At 43.0% G+C, this 23,321-nt stretch overlaps 1 protein-coding gene across 1 annotated transcript; it reads left to right on the plus strand.

Annotated features, from left to right (window-relative positions):
• The first annotated feature begins 309 nt into the window (after window positions 1-309).
• On the plus strand, window positions 310-21,395 carry LOC147624910 (jagunal-like protein). Its single transcript, XM_086818157.1, has 6 exons — window positions 310-466; window positions 554-609; window positions 20,183-20,306; window positions 20,480-20,586; window positions 20,769-20,847; window positions 21,044-21,395. Exons 1-6 carry the CDS (start codon window positions 385-387, stop codon window positions 21,115-21,117), a joined length of 522 nt encoding a protein of 173 aa, XP_086674283.1. The 5' UTR covers window positions 310-384; the 3' UTR covers window positions 21,118-21,395.
• The last annotated feature ends 1,926 nt before the right edge of the window (window positions 21,396-23,321 follow it).

Here is a 23,321-nt window from a genome sequence, read left to right on the forward strand (position 1 = left end):
TAGAGCTAAATTTGGACCAAGAACTAGAAGATGGCATCTGAAAGAAAAGCATCTAGAAGAGATTTTCTTGGCTTTGGTGGAGAACCCATTGGGAAGAAGGCAAGATATGGACTAAAGGAGAAGGCGTTGAAGAGCAGTCACCCAAGGGCTGCACCTCAAATGTGTTATTAACTTGTATGCAGCTGGGCTTCCGGAAGTTCCTCTTTTGTATAGGAAGATGAAATGTGGGACTTAGTATGTGACATGCTAATAGTAAATGGGACTAAGGGTGGTTGAAAGGTTTTCGTAAGGTTTGGTGTCTTTAATATATTAATAATAAATTATCATTTTCATGATACATGTATGAGAGCAGCGATTGGATGATAGCGTTAGCGTGCAACAACTATGCGCCCACGATCTGCACCTGCGAGGAGGCCTTCGGGTACTGATGGCACAGACCATCCCTTTCGTATGACGATAGAGAACAGTAAGTCTTGTTTTATCCTAAAATTACCAGATCGATTTACCGGTAGTTGAACTGATGAGATCTAATCCGGCCTGGCGCTTGCTGCAGGGTACAAGAAGGTTGTAGAGAAGAAACTTCAGCTACAAAAGCTTTTATTGGCTCAGGTATTTCTTGAAATGTTTATATAAATAAATAAATAAATAATATATAAATTTCGGGCGAATTTTGACCACAATTAAAATTTTAAAATTTGTTGTCAATCACAAGATGTCCAATCTGATGGGACACAGAGCAGAACCCGGGACAGTCAATTAGAGCGATGGGTTGCCTGACTCCTCATGCTGGGCTTGAGGCATGTGGAAGTAGATTGAGATGTCACATGCATTCATCCTCAGATTGGGGATATGTACAAGATTAAAGTAGGTAGAGTCAGACATTGTCGGGCCCTCGATTGCCAAGTACGGGGCCATGAGATCAGGTTAGCGTTTACACGGGTTAGACTAGCTCCACGCCAAGGACGAAACCCTCTGTAGAGGCGAGTCAAGTAGTGTAGAGACTCTCCATAAGGCGATGCAGACAAGAATGTGAGCAGCCAACATGGTAGAAGAGAGCTTGTAGCAAGAGAGCCTACTCTTAATGAAGAGAGAGGGCTCCAGTTTATAGATTTGAGCTAAAATGGCAAGAGAAGCTCACACAATAGCTGAAGTGACAAGTATGAGGTCACTTGTCTCACTTTGATCCACTTTCTTGCCACATGTCCCCATCTAAGAGATGGGTTCTCCCATAATCTTTACCTTTAAAAATATCCCAACTGGTAGACCTTCTGTCAAATGTTCTTTGGCATGTCCCCCCATTTACTCAATTCTAGAAGTAATGATGCGAACAGAATTTCCATCGAAGAAGTCGGGCCAAAAAAAGTAACCCTCCTAAATTTTAGGAGTGTGATCCTTTGTATTCTAGGATAATCCCCCATTCCCAAAGCTTGTATTTTCCAAATATTTAGACGTCCTTGAGTCCACCAGACCCCTTTCATACTGGAAAATGTTCGGGCTGGTGACATTCTTCCTAGCTTCTTAAAAGTTGTGTGCAACTTTAAGCTTCAAGCCATATATCCAAGATATACTCATGTCCCATCAAGTAGGCGAGACGAGATAGTCTCAAAAATCCAATATAATTGAAAGAATCCATGTCCCAGGTAAATGGGCGAGACAAAACAGTCCCATAAGTCGAGATACCATAATCATGTCTCAAAATAAATGGGCGAGACGAAACAATCCCATAAGTCCAAATATCATAATCATGTCCCAAAATAAATGGGCAAGACAAAATAAGTCTCCATAATACTAGATTCTAATCTATTGACCCTCGGCGTAGATTTCAACAAAGCGTATGTCACGTGCACCTTGCACTGGGATACACAGTGACACATTGGCATGATCACCAGTGTAGCATTTGTACAGAAGTAGCACCTTTTTTTAAGGAATATATGTCATATGCCGTGACCCCATTGTGAGCCCTCAGTCCAGGGACTATTAAGCATGAGCTACGTAGGTCGGTCTCCGAGCCTTAGAGATCAGTCAAGTATCAGTCCTCTTAACCCACTTGGAGGATTCAGCATACAGGAGCATTTGTCATAACCTTAGATGCATGTGTATGCATGTTTAGGTTCATTGCACATAGAAGGGGCCAGCCCTAAGGCCAACCCCAAGGTAGCCCAACATGGGCTAGCCTTGCAAAGGGCATCCAAGCCCTTGCCATGCAGTCGGCCAGCCCTTGTGGCTTAGGGGACCAATCGGCCAACACCCTACAAGCAACCGACTGACATATTTGCCAGGCGTGTGATTTACAAGAACCGATTGTGATTTACAGCAACCGATTGGAATAATACAGCAGCCGAATGGCATTAAATGCAGTTGTGGGGGAATATTCTGCAGGCTGACAGCTCTTACAGGTAGCCAAATGCATCCAGGAGGCCATATAAATACTTGGGTCTCAGACCCACTTCAGTCATTTAGGTAATTCAGTAAAGTGCAGAAGCTTACAACATCCTGTCGACTCCATGCTATTCAAGGAAGCTCCTCTTCACATTCAGCCAGCATATGTGTAGTCCTGCCGCTATCTGGACTTGCATCTGTGGCCAGAAGAGTCTTCAACAGAGCCTCAAACTAGGTGGATACTCAACTGACGTACGGTCTTTCTCGTCCTTGCATTGGGCATTCACATCGCTTGTTTCTCAAGCATTGTACAACATTCTCCAAAGAATAATATAAATAAAATACTCTTGCTTGCAGGGTGGGTCCTTCACTGGGTATTTGGGACCCAATACTGTGTCGTCTTCTACATTCTCATGCTCCTCTCTCTCTCTCTCTCTCTCTCTCTCTCTCTCTCTCTATTCTCTAAATTGGGTGCTAAAGATTCTTACCACATAAAGGTATAAAGAAGGCCCTATTGTGCGTTATCATGGTCAAGCTTAGTGCATGTAACAGTGTCGGTCCACATGACCTTTGGAGTAGACATAAGTCCCCTGCCAACCAGGCGTCATGTCCACTCTACTACTTGCACTCCATGTTGGTACTCTGACCACACACCTTGAATGAGAGGTGGGCTCAAGTAATAAGATAAAACAATCACTTGCAAACATAGATAGCCTAGTGTTACATAAACACTTTTGCTACACATAGTTTATAGGCATTTGGGCCACCAATAGTTTGTAGGCATTTCGGCCACCAACTTACACTACCCTCTCAAGTGCCCATGTTTCCTTCCATCTGCTCTCTATTGTTCCACCCACACATGGTAGAAACAATCTTCAGGAGAGCACGTAGGACAAGAGAACACTACATAGGGTATGTGAACCATGAGTTCCATAAGTCCAATGCATCCCAAATAAAGGGAGCCATAAACAATGTTTCCCTGAAACCATCTCAAGGCAAACAGCAACACCTTTTTCCTTGCATGGCTATACAAAGATTAGTGAACATCAAAAACACTTCATAGTAAATAGCAAAAGCACCAACTTTGCAAACTCAAAGTATAGCTTTTCTTTGCCAGGTTGGTCATGAGGCCAAAAGAAATATCTCCTCACCATATTCTTTAAGATTTCCTCGTTGGTCCCCACCTGAGATCTTTTCTCTTCCTCATTGATAGAAAGCCTATGCTCTGATACTAATGTAACCTCCCGGATGTGGTGCGCAGGGGTTTCGCAGAACACTTGACCATTAATGCAATTAAACATTGAAATTGGCTACATCCTTAACACATACGCCACTTAATCCACAAAACTGGAAAAGAGAGATGTGCATAGCTGACACCGCGTAAAGGTTAGAATGCCCCCCCCCCCCCCCTCTCACCCTTTCCCCCCTTTTGGAGTATTTTATTACCAAGGAGAATAATATCATGTACAAGCTTTGAGGGCCTTACTCTCCCCACAGGAGATGCCGGATTATCCATATACAACCATCATTGGACCATACACACGGGCTATCATCAAAAGAAGCCCCTAAATACCATGAATGTGTGTAAACCAGCTCTTCTTGTGAGGGTACTGATCTTCCCCATCACCATGGGTCTTCAAGATGACATATGTGAGAAAAACTCAACTGAAGCAAATAATATACCATATACATCACCATGAACGAGTTGGGCAGCACCATAGGCAAAGGAAACAGGTCAGGGCAGCACCAATAGAGCTGATATAGTAGCTACAGAATCTGAAACAGTAGGTACAGCCCTCCACTCAGCCGGTACAGCATGTACAATGGCTGGTACAGCAGGTACAGAATCTGAAAACAGCAGGTAGAGCCCTCCACTCAGCTGGTACAATAGGTAGAATGGCTGGTACAGCAGGTACAATGGTTGATTCAGCTCGTATAGCATGCAAACAGCCATGAAGAGGCTAAAGAAATAGAGAAACCCTTTGTAGTGGGGAGTGAAGTAGTGTAGAGACTCTCCATAAGGCGAGGTAGACAAGAATACGAGCAACCAACATGGTAGAAGAGAGCTTGCAGCAAGAGAGCCTACTCTTAATGAAGAGAGAGGGCTCCAATTTATAGATTTGGGCCTCCCATGAGCTAAAATGGCAAGAGAAGGCTATAATGACAAGTGGAGAGCCACACAATAGCTGAAGTGACGAGTATGTGTGAGGCCACTTGTCTCACTTTGATCCACTTTCTTGCCACATGTCCCAATCTAACAGATGTGTTCTCCCATAATCTTTACCTTTAAAAATATCCCAACTGGTAGACCTTTGGCATGTCCCCCCATTTGTTCAATTCCAGACGTAATGATGGAAATAGAACTTCCGGGCCAAAAATAGTAACCCTCCTAAATTTTAGGAGTGTGATCCTTTGTATTCTAGGATAATCCCCCATTCCCAAAGCTTGTACTTTCCAAATATTTAGACGTCGTGGAGTCCACTAGACACCTTTTAGATTGGAAAATGTCTAGGCTGGTGACATTGATGGTGGTCGGCAGTAGTTTACAAGAGATATGGGCCAACTGTTGGTCGGCCAGAATATTGGGTATTTTTTGTAGGCCGACTGCTGGTCGGCAAGCTTAATTGGTGTTTGGGGAGCCTATAAAAGGCTAACCCATGTGGTCATTAAGTCGCTATGGAGTGAGGTCATAGATTAGCTTGGATCGCAGTACATGGCTTTGGATCGGTGGCGACAGGCTCTTGCAGGTGGTGAGCGGCTTTGATACCAAAGTTCGTACCTTCTGGTGAGCGTGCAAGGAGCATAGTTGACGGGGGAGAGAGAGAGAGAGAGAGAGAGACGTTGACCAACAAGATAATCAGCACAATTGCACAAGATTAAAAAGGAGACGAAAGAAATTAATTACACACGAGTCGTGTGGCAAAGCATATTTGCATTATAGAAATAGGTCCTTTTTATAGGAGAGACCCCCCTTTACAAAGGTGAAGCATATGCTGCCACCACATATGCCAGGTATCACTTTGCCACACATCACTACTTACAGGTTGTTCCCACAAAAAAGAACTCATACACACTACCAGTTGTTCACACACATCGGAACTGCTTTATTTAAAGCCTAAGTCTACTCATATTACAGTGCTAGTTTACACAACCACCTAGCACTGGTTTATTCGCACACTAATCGCTATGAATATTTAACAGTCACCTTGCTTGCATTTTTTATTTGGGGATTGTCCTCGGATCAAAGGAAAAGATAAGAAAATTGACCTATTCTACACCACAAAAGTGACCTACTCTTGCCAAGCTCTGATACCATGTTAGAATTTCGTGGTGCTCATGCTAGATTATTGTGTGGAGGAGAGAGACTCACAAAATACAAGAAAATATCTTGCTTATTAAGTTGCTCAAATACAACTAGGCTTCTTGCTCCATACAAAATGCCCTCTAGCTCCACCTTTAAATAGATGAGCTAGTGGACCTTAAGTCCCTTCACACACACACCCTTCTCCTCCCCTTTTTCATAACCTTAGTCTCTTAATATGAGGGAAGTCTTGACAGCTCTAATTATTCATTGTGGAGCTTTATGATGAAAAGCTTATTAATAGCCAGGGGGTTATGGGAGATTGACATTGGGGATGAACCTGTCCTTTCTCGGCAGCAGTATCCACAACAGGTGGGGCGAGTGTTGGGTAGTAGGGCAGCTAGCCTGCACACAGACGCACACACACAAGCTCAAGCACAGAGAAACGTGAGTGCTCGAAAAGGTGTACTCTATAATGATATAATGAAAGTACAAAGAATGAGTACTAAAGTAATCTAGGGCAAAGTGCCCACACACAAAAGTGTGTTCCCACGGGGGAAAAAACCCTTGTCCAGTCAGGGTAAAAGGTTCACACCATAAACGGCCGGGCGGACATGCACTAACATGACCAACAAACCCCCCTCAAGTGAAAGATGTGAACGGGTACAAGGTGCGTAAGCTGTGAAAGCAGCCTTGTACTGTGCTCCACAGTAAGAGTGATCACGATGGCAAAGATAAACTGCAGTGCCAATGGGAAAAGCAAGCACTATATGACGGGGAAGATGAGAAACCTCAATGTCATAGTGCTAAAGCTAAAGCATAGTAGTACATAAACGCATCACCTGAAATGCATGTCAAAGATCATGTGGACATTAACTACATCAAATCAAGAGGCATCACATAATACCTCCCTGAAGGCAAACATCCAAATGCCAAACTGAACTGCATGTAATCCACATCAATGATATAACAAGAGAGTAAAGCATAGCTTTGCTTTCTTGTTATCATATGCTTTGAAAAGCATAGCTTTGTAACTAATATAGAGTTCTACACCCACTATTGGGCACTGATGACGTTAGTGGGGATGTCGTAGTATCTAGTCCATACTATGCATAATGGAGTTGATAGTTATATAGTCTTGTGGGTTGACTACCATGAGTATATAACATGCACGTTCCTAAAAGGTGAATTTGGGCATGTTCTTGGATTCATCTAGGTATATAATTCAGCCGTATTAGCGGACATGTAGATTTCACATTGTGAAGTTTTCGTCTGAGTTGTGGCCAGTTGATATTGTGCTAATTCTTTCTATCTTTAGCGGTGCATTTGCCCTATCAACTACTTATTTGCTGTATTAATTCTCTCTATTTGCTACTTCCCGTAGTGCTAGGCTTCATTATGGCCGAGTCTGCCCTGCATCTCCGGAGGTTTGACAGAAACTCAGTACGAAGGCCTTTGTGTGAATATATGCTCTTATGTGTGTGTGTGTGTGGAGTGCGTGTGAGAGCATATCTTGATACAGAGTTCTACACCCACTATTGGGCATTGATGACGTTAGTGGGGATGTTGTAGTATCTAGTCCATACTATGCATAATGGAGTTGATAGTTATATAGTCTTGTGGGTTGACTACCATGAGTATATAACATGCACGTTCCTAAAAGGTGAATTTGGGCATGTTCGTGGATTCATGCAGGTATATAATTCAGCCGTATTAGCGGACATGCAAATTTCACATTGTGAAGTTTTCGTCCGAGTTGCGGCCAATTGATATTGTGCGAATTCTTTCTATTTTTAGCGGTGCATTTGTCCTATCAACTACTTATTTTGCTGTACTAATTCTTTCTATTTGCTACTTCTCGTAGTGCTAGGCTTCATTATGGTTGAGTCTGCCCTGCATCTCCAGAGGTTTAACAGAAACTCAGTATGAGGGCCTTTGTGTGAATATATGCTCTTATGTGTGTGTGTGTGTGTGTGTGTGTGGAGTGCGTGTGTAAGAGCATATCTTGGTACAGAGTTCTACACCCACTATTGGGCACTGATGATGTTAGTGGCGATGTCGTAGTATCTAGTCCGTACTATGCATAATGGAGTTGATAGTTATATTGTCTTGTGGGTTGACTACCATGAGTATATAACATGCACGTTCCTAAAAGGTGAATTTGGGCATGTTCCTCGATTCATCTAGGTATATAATTCAGCCGTATTAGCAGACATGCACATTTCACATTTTGAAGTTTTCGTCCGAGTTGCGGTCAGTTGATACTGTGCTAATTCTTTCTATCTTTAGCGGTACATTTGTCCTATCAACTACTTATTGCTGTACTAATTCTTTCTATTTGCTACTTCCCGTAGTGCTAGGCTTCATTATGGTGGTTGAGGCTCCCTGCATCTTCAAAGGTCTGATAAAAACTCAGTACGAAGGCCTGTGTGAATATATGATCTTATGTGTGTGTGTGTGTGTGTGTGGAGTACGTTTGTGAGAGCATATCTTGATATAGAGTTCTACACCCACTATTGGGCACCGATGAAATTAATGGGGATGTCGTAGTATCTAGTCCATACTATGCATAATGGAGTTGATAGTTATATAGTCTTGTGGGTTAACTACCATGAGTATATAACATGCACGTTCCTAAAAGGTGAATTTGGGCATGTTCTTGGATTCATGTAGGTATGCGGTATTAGTGGACATGGAGATTTCACATTGTGAAGTTTTCGTCCGAGTTGTGGCCAGTTGATATTTTGCTAATTCTTTCTATCTTTAGTGGTGCATTTGCTCTATCAACTACTTATTTGCTGTACTAATTCTCTCTATTTGCTACATCCCGTAGTGCTAGGCTTCATTATGGCTGAGTTTGCCCTGCATCTTTGGAGGTTTGACAGAAACTCAATACGAAGGCCTTTGTGTGAATATATGCTCTCGTGTGTGTGTGTGTGTGTGTGTGTGTGTGTGGAGTGCGTGTGTGAGAGCATATCTTGATATAGAGTTTTACACCCACTAGTGGGCACTGATGACGTTAGTGGGGATGTTGTAGTATCTAGTCCATACTATGCATAATGGAGTTGATAGCTATATAGTCTTGTGGGTCGACTACCATGAGTATATAACATGCACGTTCCTAAAAGGTGAATTTGGGCATGTTCTTGGATTCATCTAGGTATATAATTCAGCCATATTAGCGGACATGCAGATTTCTTATTATGAAGTTTTCGTCTGAGTTGTGGCCAGTTGATATTGTGCTAATTCTTTCTATCTTTAACGGTGCATTTGCCCTATCAACTACTTATTTGCTGTATTAATTCTCTCTATTTGCTACTTCCCATAGTGCTAGGCTTCCTTATGGCTGAGTCTGCCCTGCATCTCCGGAGGTTTGACAGAAACTCAGTACGAAGGTCTTTGTGTGAATATATGCTCTTATGTTTGTGTGTGTGTGTGTGTGTGTGTGTGTGTCTGTGGAGTGCGTGTGTGAGAGCATATCTTGATACAGAGTTCTACACCGACTATTGGGCACTGATGATGCTAGTGGGGATGTCGTAGTATCTAGTCCATACTCTCCATAATGGAGTTGATAGTTATATAGTCTTGTGGGTTGACTACCAGGAGTATATAGCATGCACGTTCCTAAAAGGTGAATTTGGGTATGTTCCTGGATTCATGTAGGTATATAATTCAGCCGTATTAGCGGACATGCAAATTTCACATTGTGAAGTTTTCATCCGAGTTGTGGCGAGTTGATATTGTGCTAATTCTTTCTATCTTTAGCGGTGCATTTGTCCCATCAACTACTTATTTGCTGTACTAATTCTCTCTATTTGCTACTTCCCGTAGTGCTAGGATTCATTATGGCTGAGTTTGCCCTGCATCTTCGGAGGTTTGACAGAACTCAATACAAAGGCCTTTGTGTGAATATATGCTCTTATGTGTGTGTTTGTGTGTGTGTGTGTGGAGTGCGTGTTTGAGAGCATATCTTGATACAGAGTTCTACACCCACTATTGAGCACTGATGACGTTAGTGGGGATGTCGTAGTATTTAGTCCATACTATGCATAATGAAGTTGATAGTTATATAGTCTTGCATGTTGACTACCATGAGTATATAACATGCACGTTCCTAAAAGGTGAATTTGGGCATGTTCTTGGATTCATCTAGGTATATAATTCAGTCGTATTAGCGGACATGCAGATTTCACATTGTGAAGTTTTTGTCCGAGTTGCGGCCGGTTGATATTGTGCTAATTCTTTCTATCTTTAGCGGTGCATTTGCCCTATCAACTACTTATGTGCTGTACTAATTCTTTCTATTTGCTACTTTCCGTAGTACTGGGCTTCATTATGGTTGAGTTTGCTCTGCATCTTCGGAGGTTTGACAAAAACTTAGTACGAAGGCCATATGCTCTTATGTGTGTGTGTATGTGGAGTGCGTGTGTGAGAGCATATCTTGATACAGAGTTCTACACCCACTATTGGGCATTGATGATGTTAGTGGGGATGTCGTAGTATCTAGTCCATACTATGCATAATGGAGTTGATAGTTATATAGTCTTGTGGGTTGACTACCACGAGTATATAATATACACGTTTTTGAAAGGTGAATTTGGGCATGTTCCTGAATTCATGTAGGTATATAATTCAGCCGTATTAGCGGTCATGCAGATTTCACATTGTGAAGTTTTCGTCCGAGTTGCGGCCAGTTGATATTGTGGTAATTCTTTCTATCTTTAGTGGTGCATTTGCCCTATCAACTACTTATTTGCTATACTAATTCTTTCTATTTGCTACTTCTCGTAGTGCTAGGCTTCATTATGGCTAAGTCTACCTTGCATCTCCGGAGGTTTGACAAAAACTCAATACGAAGGCCTTTGTGTGAATATATGCTCTTATGTGTGTGTGTGTGTGTGTGGAGTGCGTGCATGAGAGCATATCTTGGTACAGAGTTCTACACCCATTATTGGGCAGTGACGACGTTAGTGGGGATGTCATAGTATCTAGTCCATACTATGCATAATGGAGTTGATAGTTATATAGTCTTGTGGGTTGACTACCATGAGTATATAACATGCACATTATGCACATTCCTAAAAGGTGAATTTGGGCATGTTCTTGGATTCATCTAGGTATATAGTTCAACCGTATTAGCAGACATGTAGATTTCATATTGTGAAGTTTTCGTCTGAGTTGCGGCGAGTTGATATTGTGCTAATTCTTTCTATCTTTAGCGGTGCATTTGCCCTATCAACTACTTATTTGTTGTACTAATTCTTTCTATTTGCTACTTCCTGTAGTGCTAGGCTTCATTATGGCTGAGTCTGCCTTGCATCTCTGGAGGTTTGACAGAAACTCAGTACGAAGGCCTTTGTGTGAATATATGCTCGTGTGTGTGTGTGTGTGTGTGTGTGGAGTGCGTGTGTGAGAGCATATCTTGATACAGAGTTTTACACCCACTAGTGGGCACTAATGACGTTAGTGGGGATGTTGTAGTATCTAGTGCATACTATGCATAATGGAGTTGATAGTTATATAGTCTTGTGGGTTGACTACCATGAGTATATAACATGCACGTTCCTAAAAGGTGAATTTGGGCATATTTTTGGATTCATCTAGTTATATAAGAAGATGTAGCATATATACACATGTGTAAAGGCAACAGGATCCAGAAGTCATGCCTGTGAGACACGCAATGTAAGTTGCAAGAGCGAAACTTATCAATGGAGGGTCTGATGAGGAAAAATCATCAATGGTAGGGCTGATAAAAATAAAAATTCAGCAATGGGAAAAGCTGAAAATCGGGAGAAAAAGTGGGGGCTCAAGGGCGGGCATCAGCCAATGCTATGAGGTGTTGGGTAAACTCTCAAGGATGCCATGATCAATGGCATGTATGGCAAGTGTAAAGATGCATAATCCCACAATGAATAATATACATGTGACATGTCAAAACCATGAGGGCAAGCCAACACTGGCCAAGTGTGTAGAAGGCACTCCCAGTAAACATCTAGAAGGCACTCCCAGTAAACATCACATGTGAGAAAGTGACAATGTCAACACTACAGAAACATTCCCGCTGCAAGAGAAAACAACATAAAAGGCATCTCTAGTAGACATCACATAAGAGAAAGCGTCTAGCGTAGACAAGCATAAGGGTTAACAAGCATAAGTGACCATGAGGCATCACCAACTGCATGTGGGCAAGTAAACCCCCCCCTCTAAAATGCATCTGCTAGACAATGCATACCAAGACGTGCTGACGATAGAGCATAGTCATCAAAAGCAACGGCATCAAAAGACATCTTTGTAGGTGATGAAGATGAAATGGTCAAGGCTGATACATGTGTAGCCAAATTGGCCTGATCTGCACCTGTGGAAGAAGATGCCAGCTTCTTCTTTTTTTCAATCTCAATACGCTTTTTGCATTCCTCTATGGTGTGCCCACTTTTTCTGCAATAATTACAACACTTTTTCTTTTTAGGCTTGTCCTCTGTCTTGGGAGGATCCGATGGGCTAGGTTTAGGCCCAGATCGATTCCCACGAAAGGAAGTAGTCATTGCTGACACAATAGACATCATGTTGTTCTTGTTGGAACCGGATTGCTCTTCATTGAGCAAGAGAGTCACAGGGTTGTCAAAAGTGACCGCATTAGGTGCATTGCCAGCCAACAACCGCAAAGTGGTGCCAAATGTCTGATAAGAGTCTGGCAAATTACGCAAGACTGTCTGAACAAGATAACCATCTGTCAAGACCTCATCAATGTTAATGAGCTGCTCTCGAAGGTCTTTCACATGCGTAAGGTACTGATCGATAGAGTCACCTTCAATCATGCGGTCAGTCTCAAGCTTGCCCCCAAGGTAAGCTACACGAGCCTCATTGCGACCTGAACACAACTCCGCCAAGGTATCCCAAGCATCCTTAGCGGTGGTGCAGGAACGAATATGCGGAATGATGTGCCTGCAGCACGAGAGAGCAATCAACGCATGGGTCCGAGCATCCCTAGCATCCCAAGTGCGTTGCTATTGGGTAGGACGACGACGCACATATAGCCATACATTCTTGGCAACCAATACATGACGATGCATCATATAAGCCCACATAGGGTAGTTATCCCCATTGAGCTTGTCCTCTTGAGACAGCATGCCAAAGAGGTCATTGTTATTGTTGGCCATGACAACACAACAAATCTGTCACAGGTCACCATAAGAGTAGGCAATGCCCAGAAAAGCTGTAAGAATGCAGGAGATAAATAGCAGGATAATTAATGGATTGCAAGGGAACTCCTTCACCACAAGAAATATAAACGCAAGCCCCAAATCTGCAAGTGTACTGCACGATAATGCAAATCTGTCAAAATCTCCACAATGGCATACATATACTGTAGCAAACCACAAATGTATACATGTGCCATGAAAAACACAATCAGCGAAGAGCTGCAAGTGCGCAAATCCTGGCAAAATCAAAGGTAAATGGGTCGAATGCTGCAAAAATGGGCTCAATGTAGAAAAGCCCCAATTTTTAGGCAGCCAATTAGGCTAATCTTGAACCTGCACCTGTAAATTTGCTCCTGTGAAGTTGCTAAAGTGTCCAAATGTGCTTTTGTCACTTGTACCAATGCTGTAATGCCCAAGTGAACGTGCCTGTAAATCCTTGTACCTACAGCTGTACACAATTGGGGAAAGTGCCCCAGTGTCTAAGAAATCCACCTGTGAAGCACTTGTTCTGATAAATCCTGAAGCAAAACCTGTAATTTTGACCAATATTTGCAAAATCCCCAAATTTCTGAGTGTAAATGCACACGAAATCAACAAAATCAATGTCAATGTATCTCAGCTAGTCACTTGCAGGTTCAATTTAGAAAACCCCCAAATTCTAGAAGATAAATTGATCGATTTTGATATAATCGAGAAGAGAGAAGTTATTGCAGAAGGTCAAGTTGAGCAAATGTATGCTCAATGTGCAGTTGATGCACTCAATTGAGCTGCAATTTGATTGTTTTCAGGTTCTGCAGAGATTGAAGAGGCTTCAGGTGCTGTACAGCAATGTGTAGGCTGTACAGCAGCAGTAGGAGCAGGGGCAGCAACTCAGAATCGCTTGCAGCAGTATCACTAGGCCAAGCAGCACGATGTGCGCATGCAGCACTCGCGGCAGCAAAAGAGGCAACACGCAGCCGCAAATCTGCAGCAGCACGAACAGCAAGCAGCAATCAGTGTTTTCGCAGCAGCAGCACAATCTGCAATAGCAGTGACAGCACGCAGCAATCAGCGCGCAGCAGCAGCAGGAAGAGCACGAACAGCAGCAGCAGTATCTGTAGGCACAGCAGCAGGTGTCACAGGTTGTATGGACGCAGCAGAGAGAGAAGAGCTCGCCCTGTAGAGAGAGAGAGTGCGTGTTCACTGAGGAGTGTGCACGATAGGTCAAAGCAAGGAGAGCAAGGGGCAATGGGGGAAACCCTAACCCTAACCGATAGGCTTTGATACGGGCAGCTCGCTTGCACACACACACACACACAAGCTCAAGCATAGGAAAACGTAAGAGTGCTGGAAAAGATGTACTCAATAATGATATAATGAAAGTACAAAGGATGAGTACTAAAGTACTATAGGGTAAAGTGCCCACACGCAAAAGTGTGTTCCTGTCTAGTCAAGATAAAAAGTGTCCGGGGATAGAGAGGGTTCACACCATAAACGGTCGGGCGGACATGGACTAACATGACCAACAACGAGAACAATTATTCAGGTGGTTGTTGGAATTCAAGAGGGTCCTCCTCCTCCTATTGAAGAACAATATAGGTGGGATTCTCGTGATGCCCAAGCAATGTCCATGATCGCTCTCTCGGTCAAGCGGTTCATCATACCTCACATTCGATCCTGCAGATTGTGCTAGAGTTGCCTGGGTGGTTCTCAAGACCATGTTCGAGTCTTGTAATGAAGCATGAGTCATGTACCTGATGTAGGAGTTGGACAACTTCACCAGGAACGAGGGTGATTCCATCACAGATCACCTTACCAAGGTAACAAACCTAAAAGAATAGGTGCTGAATATAGATGAGGTAGTTGATAACAAGAAATTGGTCACCACCATCCTTACGTGAGTCCTATGAGAATTTCCGTACTTCTCTGAATCTCTCTATGAGAGGAGGAGGTAATCCTATTTCCTTTGAAGAGTTGGTTGGATTACTTCTCCATGAGGAGTAGACAAGGAAGAACAGATCTAGGGGTGATGCCAGTAGAGGAGACCAAGCCTTCTTCTCTAGGAACAAAGGCAAAGTCGACTTGTCACAAGGTGACACCAAGGAGAAGAAAGGAAAGTGTAATTACTGCCACAAGCCAAGGCTCTACATTAAAGAGTGTCGGAAGAGACTTGCAAAGCAGAAAGCTGATGAACACTCTTCAAACTCTGCCACTTCTACCTCCAAGATGACAAAAAGCAGCAGCTAGAAGAAAAAGCAAACCTAGTCAATGATCACTGGGCCACATTTTCATCATGGGGGGAAATGTTAAATATTAGTAGTGATTAATGTGGGAATAAACCATTTCGTGAGAGACTTTTACAAGATGAGGTCTCTAGCATTAATGATGCCTTAGTTCCTGTGAAAAGAAAAATGGGACATCTATGGGGTATCTTTGATCGAAACCCATGTGTCACCACCAAACAACAACAATCATAGCAAGGTTGCAATCCCCATCGCTAGTTGCTCCCCTCACGTCCACACAAAACCTGGGTAGGGAAGATACCTGCGAACCATGCCCATTATGCTATATATAGAGCTCCATCCAAGCCCCCCGATTCGCATGTGGGATTACTCCACGAGTTCCTTGGCTCTTCACGCACTCCACCTCAATGCATTGGTGGCAACCCAATTGTAACACCTTCTCTCCAACAATGCATGTGAACCCCCCTTGCCAGATGGTCAACTCTTGTCACAAGATTGTCAACTCAATAGTCGGCTAGGAGTAGTTTGTTGACGTCGCCATAGCTAACTAGAATTCTTTCACTGTTGCGTTCTTGCATGAGTCTCCCTAGAGGTCCCTAGTCCTACGTACCAAGGCAACAATCCCCATCACTAGCTGCCCCCCTCACGTCCACACAAAAACCGGGTGGGGAAGATACCTACGTAGTACGAGCCATGGCCATTATGCTATATATAGAGCACCATTGAAGCCCTCCCGATTCGCATGTGGGATTACTCCACGAGTTCCTTGGCTCTTCACGCACTCCACCACAATGCATTGGTGGCAACCCAATTCTAACAATCTCTGATGGGAGATGGTTGGAGTGATGTACGCAGCCACTCTTTGGAGGTATCCTTGCATCATGCCAGGGCAAGGCTTTGTACATAAAGTCCATAGAATGTGTTGTGCGCCAAAAAACAACACCTATTCTTTGTGAAATTTGGAGTGAGGTAGTGGAGTATGTGGGGCCAAATAATGTTGTACAATTTGTATTTGATTTGGAGAGTACAAACAAAGTTGCAAAGGCATTATTAGAGCAAAGATGTCACGTAATGCTGTACAATTTGTATCTGATTTAGAGAGTACAAACAAAGCTGCAAGGGCATTATTAGAGCAAAGTTGTCCATATGTGACATGGAGTCCGTGCATTGCACAATGTTTACACAACTTGTAGTAAAGGTAACCACCAATAGATGGTGTCCTCATTAGACCGCATACATCAATCACTTTGCACAATCTGTAATTTTTGGACAGCTCTTATACATCCGTCTTTGGGGAATGATGCCCCTTACATCTTGCCAAGAATACACCCCACATACATGCTTGACTGGGGCCTCAAGCTGTGGCAACTCTGACACCATATCATGTCTTTGAAGGTGTAACAAACTGCTGAAATTTACCAAAGTGGGCATGCGAAAGCTCCGCATCACTCATGGTTTTAGTAGCAACCATTGAATATGCATTATGCATACCTCTTTCATAAGAATCAAGCATGTACAAACCATGGCATAGTGTGCTTGAAGCAACAGTAACCTCACCATCACTTCTGTCATGCACAGTATACCTGTCATCCCTAAATCTGACCACTAGGCTTGCCCTAGTAAATTGTAATAGCCGAAAGTGATAACAAATGCCCAGAAAGAGATTGAAAAGTTTGAGGCTGCACAAGCTTTAGTCCGGGAATATCAGAATATGATTGACGAACGGCTACCAGCTAGTTGGGCAGTTGAAACGGTCTATCCTAGGCAGAATCTCACGAAGGAAACCAAATGACTAAATGTGCTCGAAATTGTTTCAGAACACAGTAGGGATGAAATTGACTTAAAAGAGGAAGGAAGAAATGACCTATTCTCATGGATGTTTGATGGAGGAGTAGAATACCTTCTTTATAAAAATTCAGTAAATCCTGTTTTAGGCTCATACATTGATGAGGCTAGACGGGATCAAGCACCCAGGGATGTGGCTGGACTATCTACATTGCATAACCATCATGGCCCAAGTTGACCTCTTCCTTAATGTCATCTGTGGTAGGAGCCAAACCTTGTTGCTTTTTCTTTTGCTCACTCGCAATACATTTTTTGCATTCTTCAATGACATGTCGAGGTTTTTTGCAATAGTTACACCGTTTCCTCTTGTCCCCACCCTCTTTTGACGCAGGAGGATCTAAACGAGAAGCCTTTTGAGATGCCCAATGACCCACTGATGACAAGGATCTACAAGTGTATTGAAATGACAGAGTGTAAGGATAGAGAAGGTATCTGAATAGAGGCTTGATGACCAAAAAAGACCCCAGTGATGGGTGTCGGAATGTCGTATGTTGATGCCGATTGCACGAAAAGAGAGCACGAGGAATGCCGGATTCAACCCAGGGCTCAATTCAGCTCTGTTTTTGGAAAAGCTGAAAATTTGCAGAAGGGTTTTGATGGCCTAAATAGGCTTCGATTCTGGCTTGGGAGACTCGGAAAACGACGAGGGATACACCCGTGCAGGAACAAAAAAAAAAATTTGACTTCCAAAAATGGGCTCTGCAGTGGCGGGTGGAACTGGCGGCTCAGCTGGTGGATGGGCGTTGCTAGGGCAGAGGAGGGGGAGTTGCCCAAATCAAAAAATTGCTTTGGGGATTCACTAATTCAATACTGGCCGAGTCTTTTGTTGTAGGCAAAAATGTGGAGCAGTGAGTGGAGGCGGCGGCGCTGGCAGTTTGTTGGGTGGCTAGTGCGGGGTGGTGCAGGGTGGCGTAGGGAAGTTGGTGCGGGGCGGCGCAGGACAATAGTTGCAGGATTGAACGAACTATAGCAAGGCGGCGCAGATCTATATGGAGTGTAGCAGGGCGATGGCGCGTAGCTGCAATAGGCGAGGAGCATGCCAGCTGTGATGCCAATGTTGGATGGGGGAGGCTCGGCAAACACACACACACACACACACACACACACACACACACACACACACAGCTCAAACAAAGAAAAATCGTGAGTGAGATATCACGATGCCTAAAAGGCTAACACACTGGAGTGTGTTCCCACAGGAAAAAACCCTTGTCCAGTCATGGTAAAAAGTGCCTGTGGATAGATCATGTTCACACCAGAGACTTCTTGAGAGTGTAGCTAACAAGCCTATCATGGATTTGTTTCTTGGGAATATGGATCCATCTATAGGTTTAGGGATTGGTATCATGGATTCCTATATATATATATATTTTGGAAAAATGGATTTATGTTGTGGAGATTTCATTTTGCATTGAAAGTGTAATATTTAGGACTTGATGGTTTTGGAATTCTAGATTGTACAGGAAGTTATGGACTATATGACTCCACTTATGGTTGAGGACAACTGTGTTGAGGGGGGGGGGGGGGGGGGGGGGGGGGGGGGTTGATGTCACCATTTTCGGAATTTACAGGAATTCATTGGCATTTATCAGTATTTTACTGATTTATGAGGCTTCATGGACTTTTGGACAAGCTTTGAGAAGAGAGGCTATCTAGATATTGGGTTCTGGGCACCGTGGACATCCTTGTGGGTTAATAGGACTCAGGCCTTGGATTACAAAGACGGTCCTTATGCTTGTGCTGTTGAATTACTCCTTGGCAATGGAATTTATATATTATTCCAAAGGGGGGGGTGGGGTAGGGGGGTGGGGGGTGGGAGTGTTTGGGGGTTTCGGCCCATTTTGGCCCCACTAAGATGTCACTGTGTTTTAAGTGTATGCTCTTGGATTTGGTGTTGTGGCTTTTCCTTAAGTGTTTTAATTGCATTATTTGTCCAAGTGTGTTCAAAAACCTCGGGATCGGTTATATAGAAGAAGGCTCACGATTGCAGGTGGTAGCATGCAAACAAGAAAAGGGACACGTGGATAGGTGAGGTAGTAGGTATCCAAAGTGGTGGGAGTAACGCAAGGGAGGCAAGTTTGGCCAAAGGAGTTGCAGCTAGGGCTTAGGTGTGTATACACAACATGCTGCCAAGTAAAAGGACGAGCCCATAACGACACATGGTAGCAAGGTTGGTGATGTTGATTAGACCTGTGCTGTAGGTTCTGGGCTGTGAGGCATCAAGGCAAACGGAGAGCAGTAAGGTGGCGCTGATCGCTGACTGGGCTTATGGCAGTAAGGCGGGCAGCGTGGTGCTTGGTTGGGCAGCTACATGTTTATGAGGTGCATGGCTCTGATACCATGTTGAAGTTAATGGTAGAGCTGCAACTATGGTGGTTGGAAGATCTTCAACTCATAGGAGTGAGCGTGCAAAAGGATAGAGAGAGAAGAGAGAGAACAAAGCTCCTAGAGAGAGAGTGGAGTACACGCCTGAATGATGTGATAATGGCTTGATTAATTCAATGAAGTACAAGTACCTTTATAGGTTGCAAAGGTTGGCCACAAATATCTAGATATTATTGATACCCCTCTAAGAGGTGGTTCACACACAAAAACTACCACACTCATCAGAGTGGATCTACACACAGGTAAGACCTTGATTCCCAGTCCCAACTGAGTTAGTGTAGTGGTCAAAGCTTGTGACTTGTAACCTCTAGGTTATGAGTTCAAGTCCCACTAGGCTCTCTCACGTTATAAAGGGACACCTATGCTCGCTTGATGTGTTTGGTTGCTCGGGCTCTTGCCCCTTGAACACTCGAGTGACTCCTCCTCCTCGGGTCACCCGAGATAGGAGGGTACATACAAGACCCCTCCCCTGTTCCAGCGCTCGACTCATCGCGGTGGTCATGGGGGATGCCTAATTCGTGGCTCTTGCCCGATGGTACGTGGCCCTTGCCCGACCATGATAATTGGCTAATTGTTGTAAGGGGAAATCGGCTCCACCCACTTGAGTGGGCCCCGGGTGTGTACGGAAAAAAAAAAGACCTTGATTCCCAACAAAGAATTCATGGATGTAGTTATTATTTTATTCTTTACTCAATCAGAAACTTTTGATCCGCTCAATTGGGGCACTGTGTTCACTTTGTGTTAAGTTAAACTTTCTGACTCTTTTATGTTAAGATAGAGCTTTGCTACGCAGTGCTAATAATCTTTTTTTTTTTTTTTTTTTTTTTGGGGGGGGTTTTGGAATCTTGCAGACTGTTTTTCACCTTGTTAAAGCAGTTCAAGTCGTTTTGATGGCTATGAATGGGAAGGAAATAATTAACTCCACCATTGCCGGTTGCACTTTTGGAGGGGCTGCAATTCTGAGTGGGACCGTAGGTATGTATTGTGATATAAAGGCAAGTACTTTAGCCTTTTAGAGCTACTGTATACAAACGGACAACCATTGTACATTTAGCAGCGAGGGGGGTTGTTCTCACTTTCCTTATGTTTTGCATGATTCTTGGGTCCATTTGACTATCTTTTTAATATCATATTTTGGCTTTTCTAAGGGTTGAGGCGAACCTCTTCAAAATTCTTGCAATTCTTCCTGTTCACTACTTGTGCCACTCTCATCTTATCTTTTATACCCCTCCTATCGGGCCAGTTCTACACTAAGGTGTGTGGAGGATGCACCCTGAAGCATGATACTTTTGTTCACCAAATATTGGGCGTACTTTTGGATTGGGCAATTATTTTGTGATCAGCTCGCTCTAGGTTTTTTTAATCTGCCCGAAGCTGAGTTGCCTTTTTTTTTTTTCCTTCTTTCTTCTCTCTTTGAGCCATGGTGTGTCTGAGCAGGTTTCCAGATCTTTCCACACTACTGGCGACTACAAGCTTCTCATCTTTGATGGACTAGAAATGGCACAAGAAATAATCGGTGTGTGTTGGCTTTTGACTGAAGTATCCTGCTTGTTAGCTTGCCACCATCTTTTTGCAGAGAGTCAACCAAATGAATCAATTATCTCGTAAAGTTGCTTTAAAAGGTCCTTTGTGTAGCTATGGTTTTTGAATTGAATGGTTGATTGGTGCATCTTTTGTTTTTGATTGTCCTTACTCTCGCCTCTTTTATGCAGGTGTTGTTGTGCAACTTTTTGAGATACTTGTGAGCCTCTCTCTTTTGCAGGAACTTTTACGAAAGAGAGGGTAAAACTGAGGATAAGAAAAGTAAAACAGGGAGAAATGCAGAGACTTTTCTCTTCAATTTGGTGAGCCTTCCGTGCTCATAGGATTCAGAAAACTAAGACTGCAAAGCTATGGCAGTTTTATAAGCACCGACAATCACTAGGCCTTGCGTTCTGATGTATATTGTTCAAGTTATGCATTTGCAACAACAGCATGTCATTGCACGTCATGTAGATCAACAAATGGGTTTATTGTTTATGATTTAAACCATGCATTGCGATTAAATCAAAATGGTTTAGTTAACTGCCTTCTTACCATGGAATCGTCTCCAACAAAGTTGGAAAAGGTTTTATTAAGGTAATTTTCTTGCTTTAAGCCTTCGAAATATCTCCTTTACTATGTACGTATAATTCAATTATGCAAGAATTATAGGGATGGATGGATGGTTAATTGTCACTCCCAAGTCTATGAAAGGTCTCTTTATGTGAGTGAATCATCATAACAAGGAGACCTTAGGTGAAATTAAAGGAAGCTCATCTTGCACTTCTGAAGCATGCAAGTGCGATTGGTTGTCAACCACTAAACGAGGCAAGTCAAGAGCTCACCTTAGCCTTGCTAAAGTATGTGTCATCGGGTCTTGTCTTAGAGATGCAATTGGCAACTTACCGTGTGGGTGCGCTAGCCCGTTCCATTGTCACACTGGAATGCTCCTTTGCCAAATGGGTGAAGGGAGAACTCTCAATGCCTAGATGGAGGCAAGATGAGATGGTCCCTCGTGATCGTTTTTTCCCACAAAAGGCGGGAAAAGAAGACGCTAATGCAAGAGAGAAAGCTACAATTACACCTATCCAAACAAGCATCCATCAAGTAAGTAAGAATACAATAGCATGCAAGCAAGCAAGAGGGGGAAGGAGGAGAGTTCACCAGAAAACTATTGTAAGGGAATTGTTAATTGCTTATTGTTTGTTAAAAATGACTTTTATACAAGTGACTAGTTTTCACACTAGGCCGGCCAAATTAAAAAAGGTACGGCTTTTACTAATAGTCTTAAGTAATTATGTACTCTAAGTTCGTAGACACTTTCTTGTTGGCATGGTAAGGTGACTTTATATGTTCTAACATTGTTTTCTAATAGATAAGCGTTTTTTTTGTTGGTGTAAGATAGCAAAGCGCTTTATGGTAGGTTGGGTGGTGAAATCGTGTTAACCGATGGAGTGGTTAATATATCGTCTTTCCTAATGGTGACGATGTCCTCGTGTCAACCAAGTCCGCGAGGACATGGAATTGGGTGCACCACTTTGTATGTTATAGTGTCATCTTATAATAAATAAGTGCCCATTCGCGCGAGTAAGATGACAGCGTTTTATGGTAGGTCGGGTGGGGCAAACCATGTTAACCAATGGAGGGGTTAACATCTCCCTTGTTAATGGTGACCGTGTTCTCGTTTGAAATACACCAAAATATCATGTGACATTGGAATATGGGCATCCGATCATTAGGTTTATAGTCAACTTGGTGTGAATACTCTAGGTGTGAACAACCTCTTAGCTAAGAGTCAAAAGACAGGGTTTGATGCCCATAAAAGTGTATTGTACGTGATGCTTCATCTCATATCATTCATAATACAATTACCTTGTGTTGTGTTCTCTTATGTGCTCAAGCTTTCTCTTCTCTCTCTTCTTCACTCCACAACCATGGAGAGATTTCATCCTCCATAGCTCCATGGTTGATCTTGTGATTGCCAACACGGTATTAGAGCCACGCTTCTTAATGATTCATGCTTAATTCCTACCCATCATCATATACTCTAATCATGATTAGTGAGTAATTATCTATTTTTATCATTTTTCATCATTATTCTCATTTAGTTTATTTCCTTCTTCTATTCCTTGTCATTGCAGCCTTGAATGCTCTTCCTACACCCAACCAAATCAAAAGTTTCAACTTGGGGCTTCATAACAGGGCATAGGCGCACCCTCCAACAATTCTAATTGAAGGACATTGCGTGCGTGGTCAGCGACATACGATTAACAAATTGTAACGTTTTTGAGCAAAATTGATGTAGTGCTTCAATGGGTGCAAATCAAAGCAATCGAGCTCGGCTTTGGGAGTTCTTAAGGCCTACGAATCCATCTACAACATTAGCTGTGTGAATAAACAGCTAAAGAAGTTGTCTCCAGGACTAAGAGTTATTAATCATGTATATATGAGTTTAAAACTCATCAATTG

This window comes from Cibotium barometz, chromosome 24, assembly GCF_041138505.1.
Source record: "Cibotium barometz isolate CiBa-2024 chromosome 24, ASM4113850v1, whole genome shotgun sequence".
Classification (NCBI taxonomy): Eukaryota; Viridiplantae; Streptophyta; class Polypodiopsida; order Cyatheales; family Cibotiaceae; genus Cibotium; species Cibotium barometz.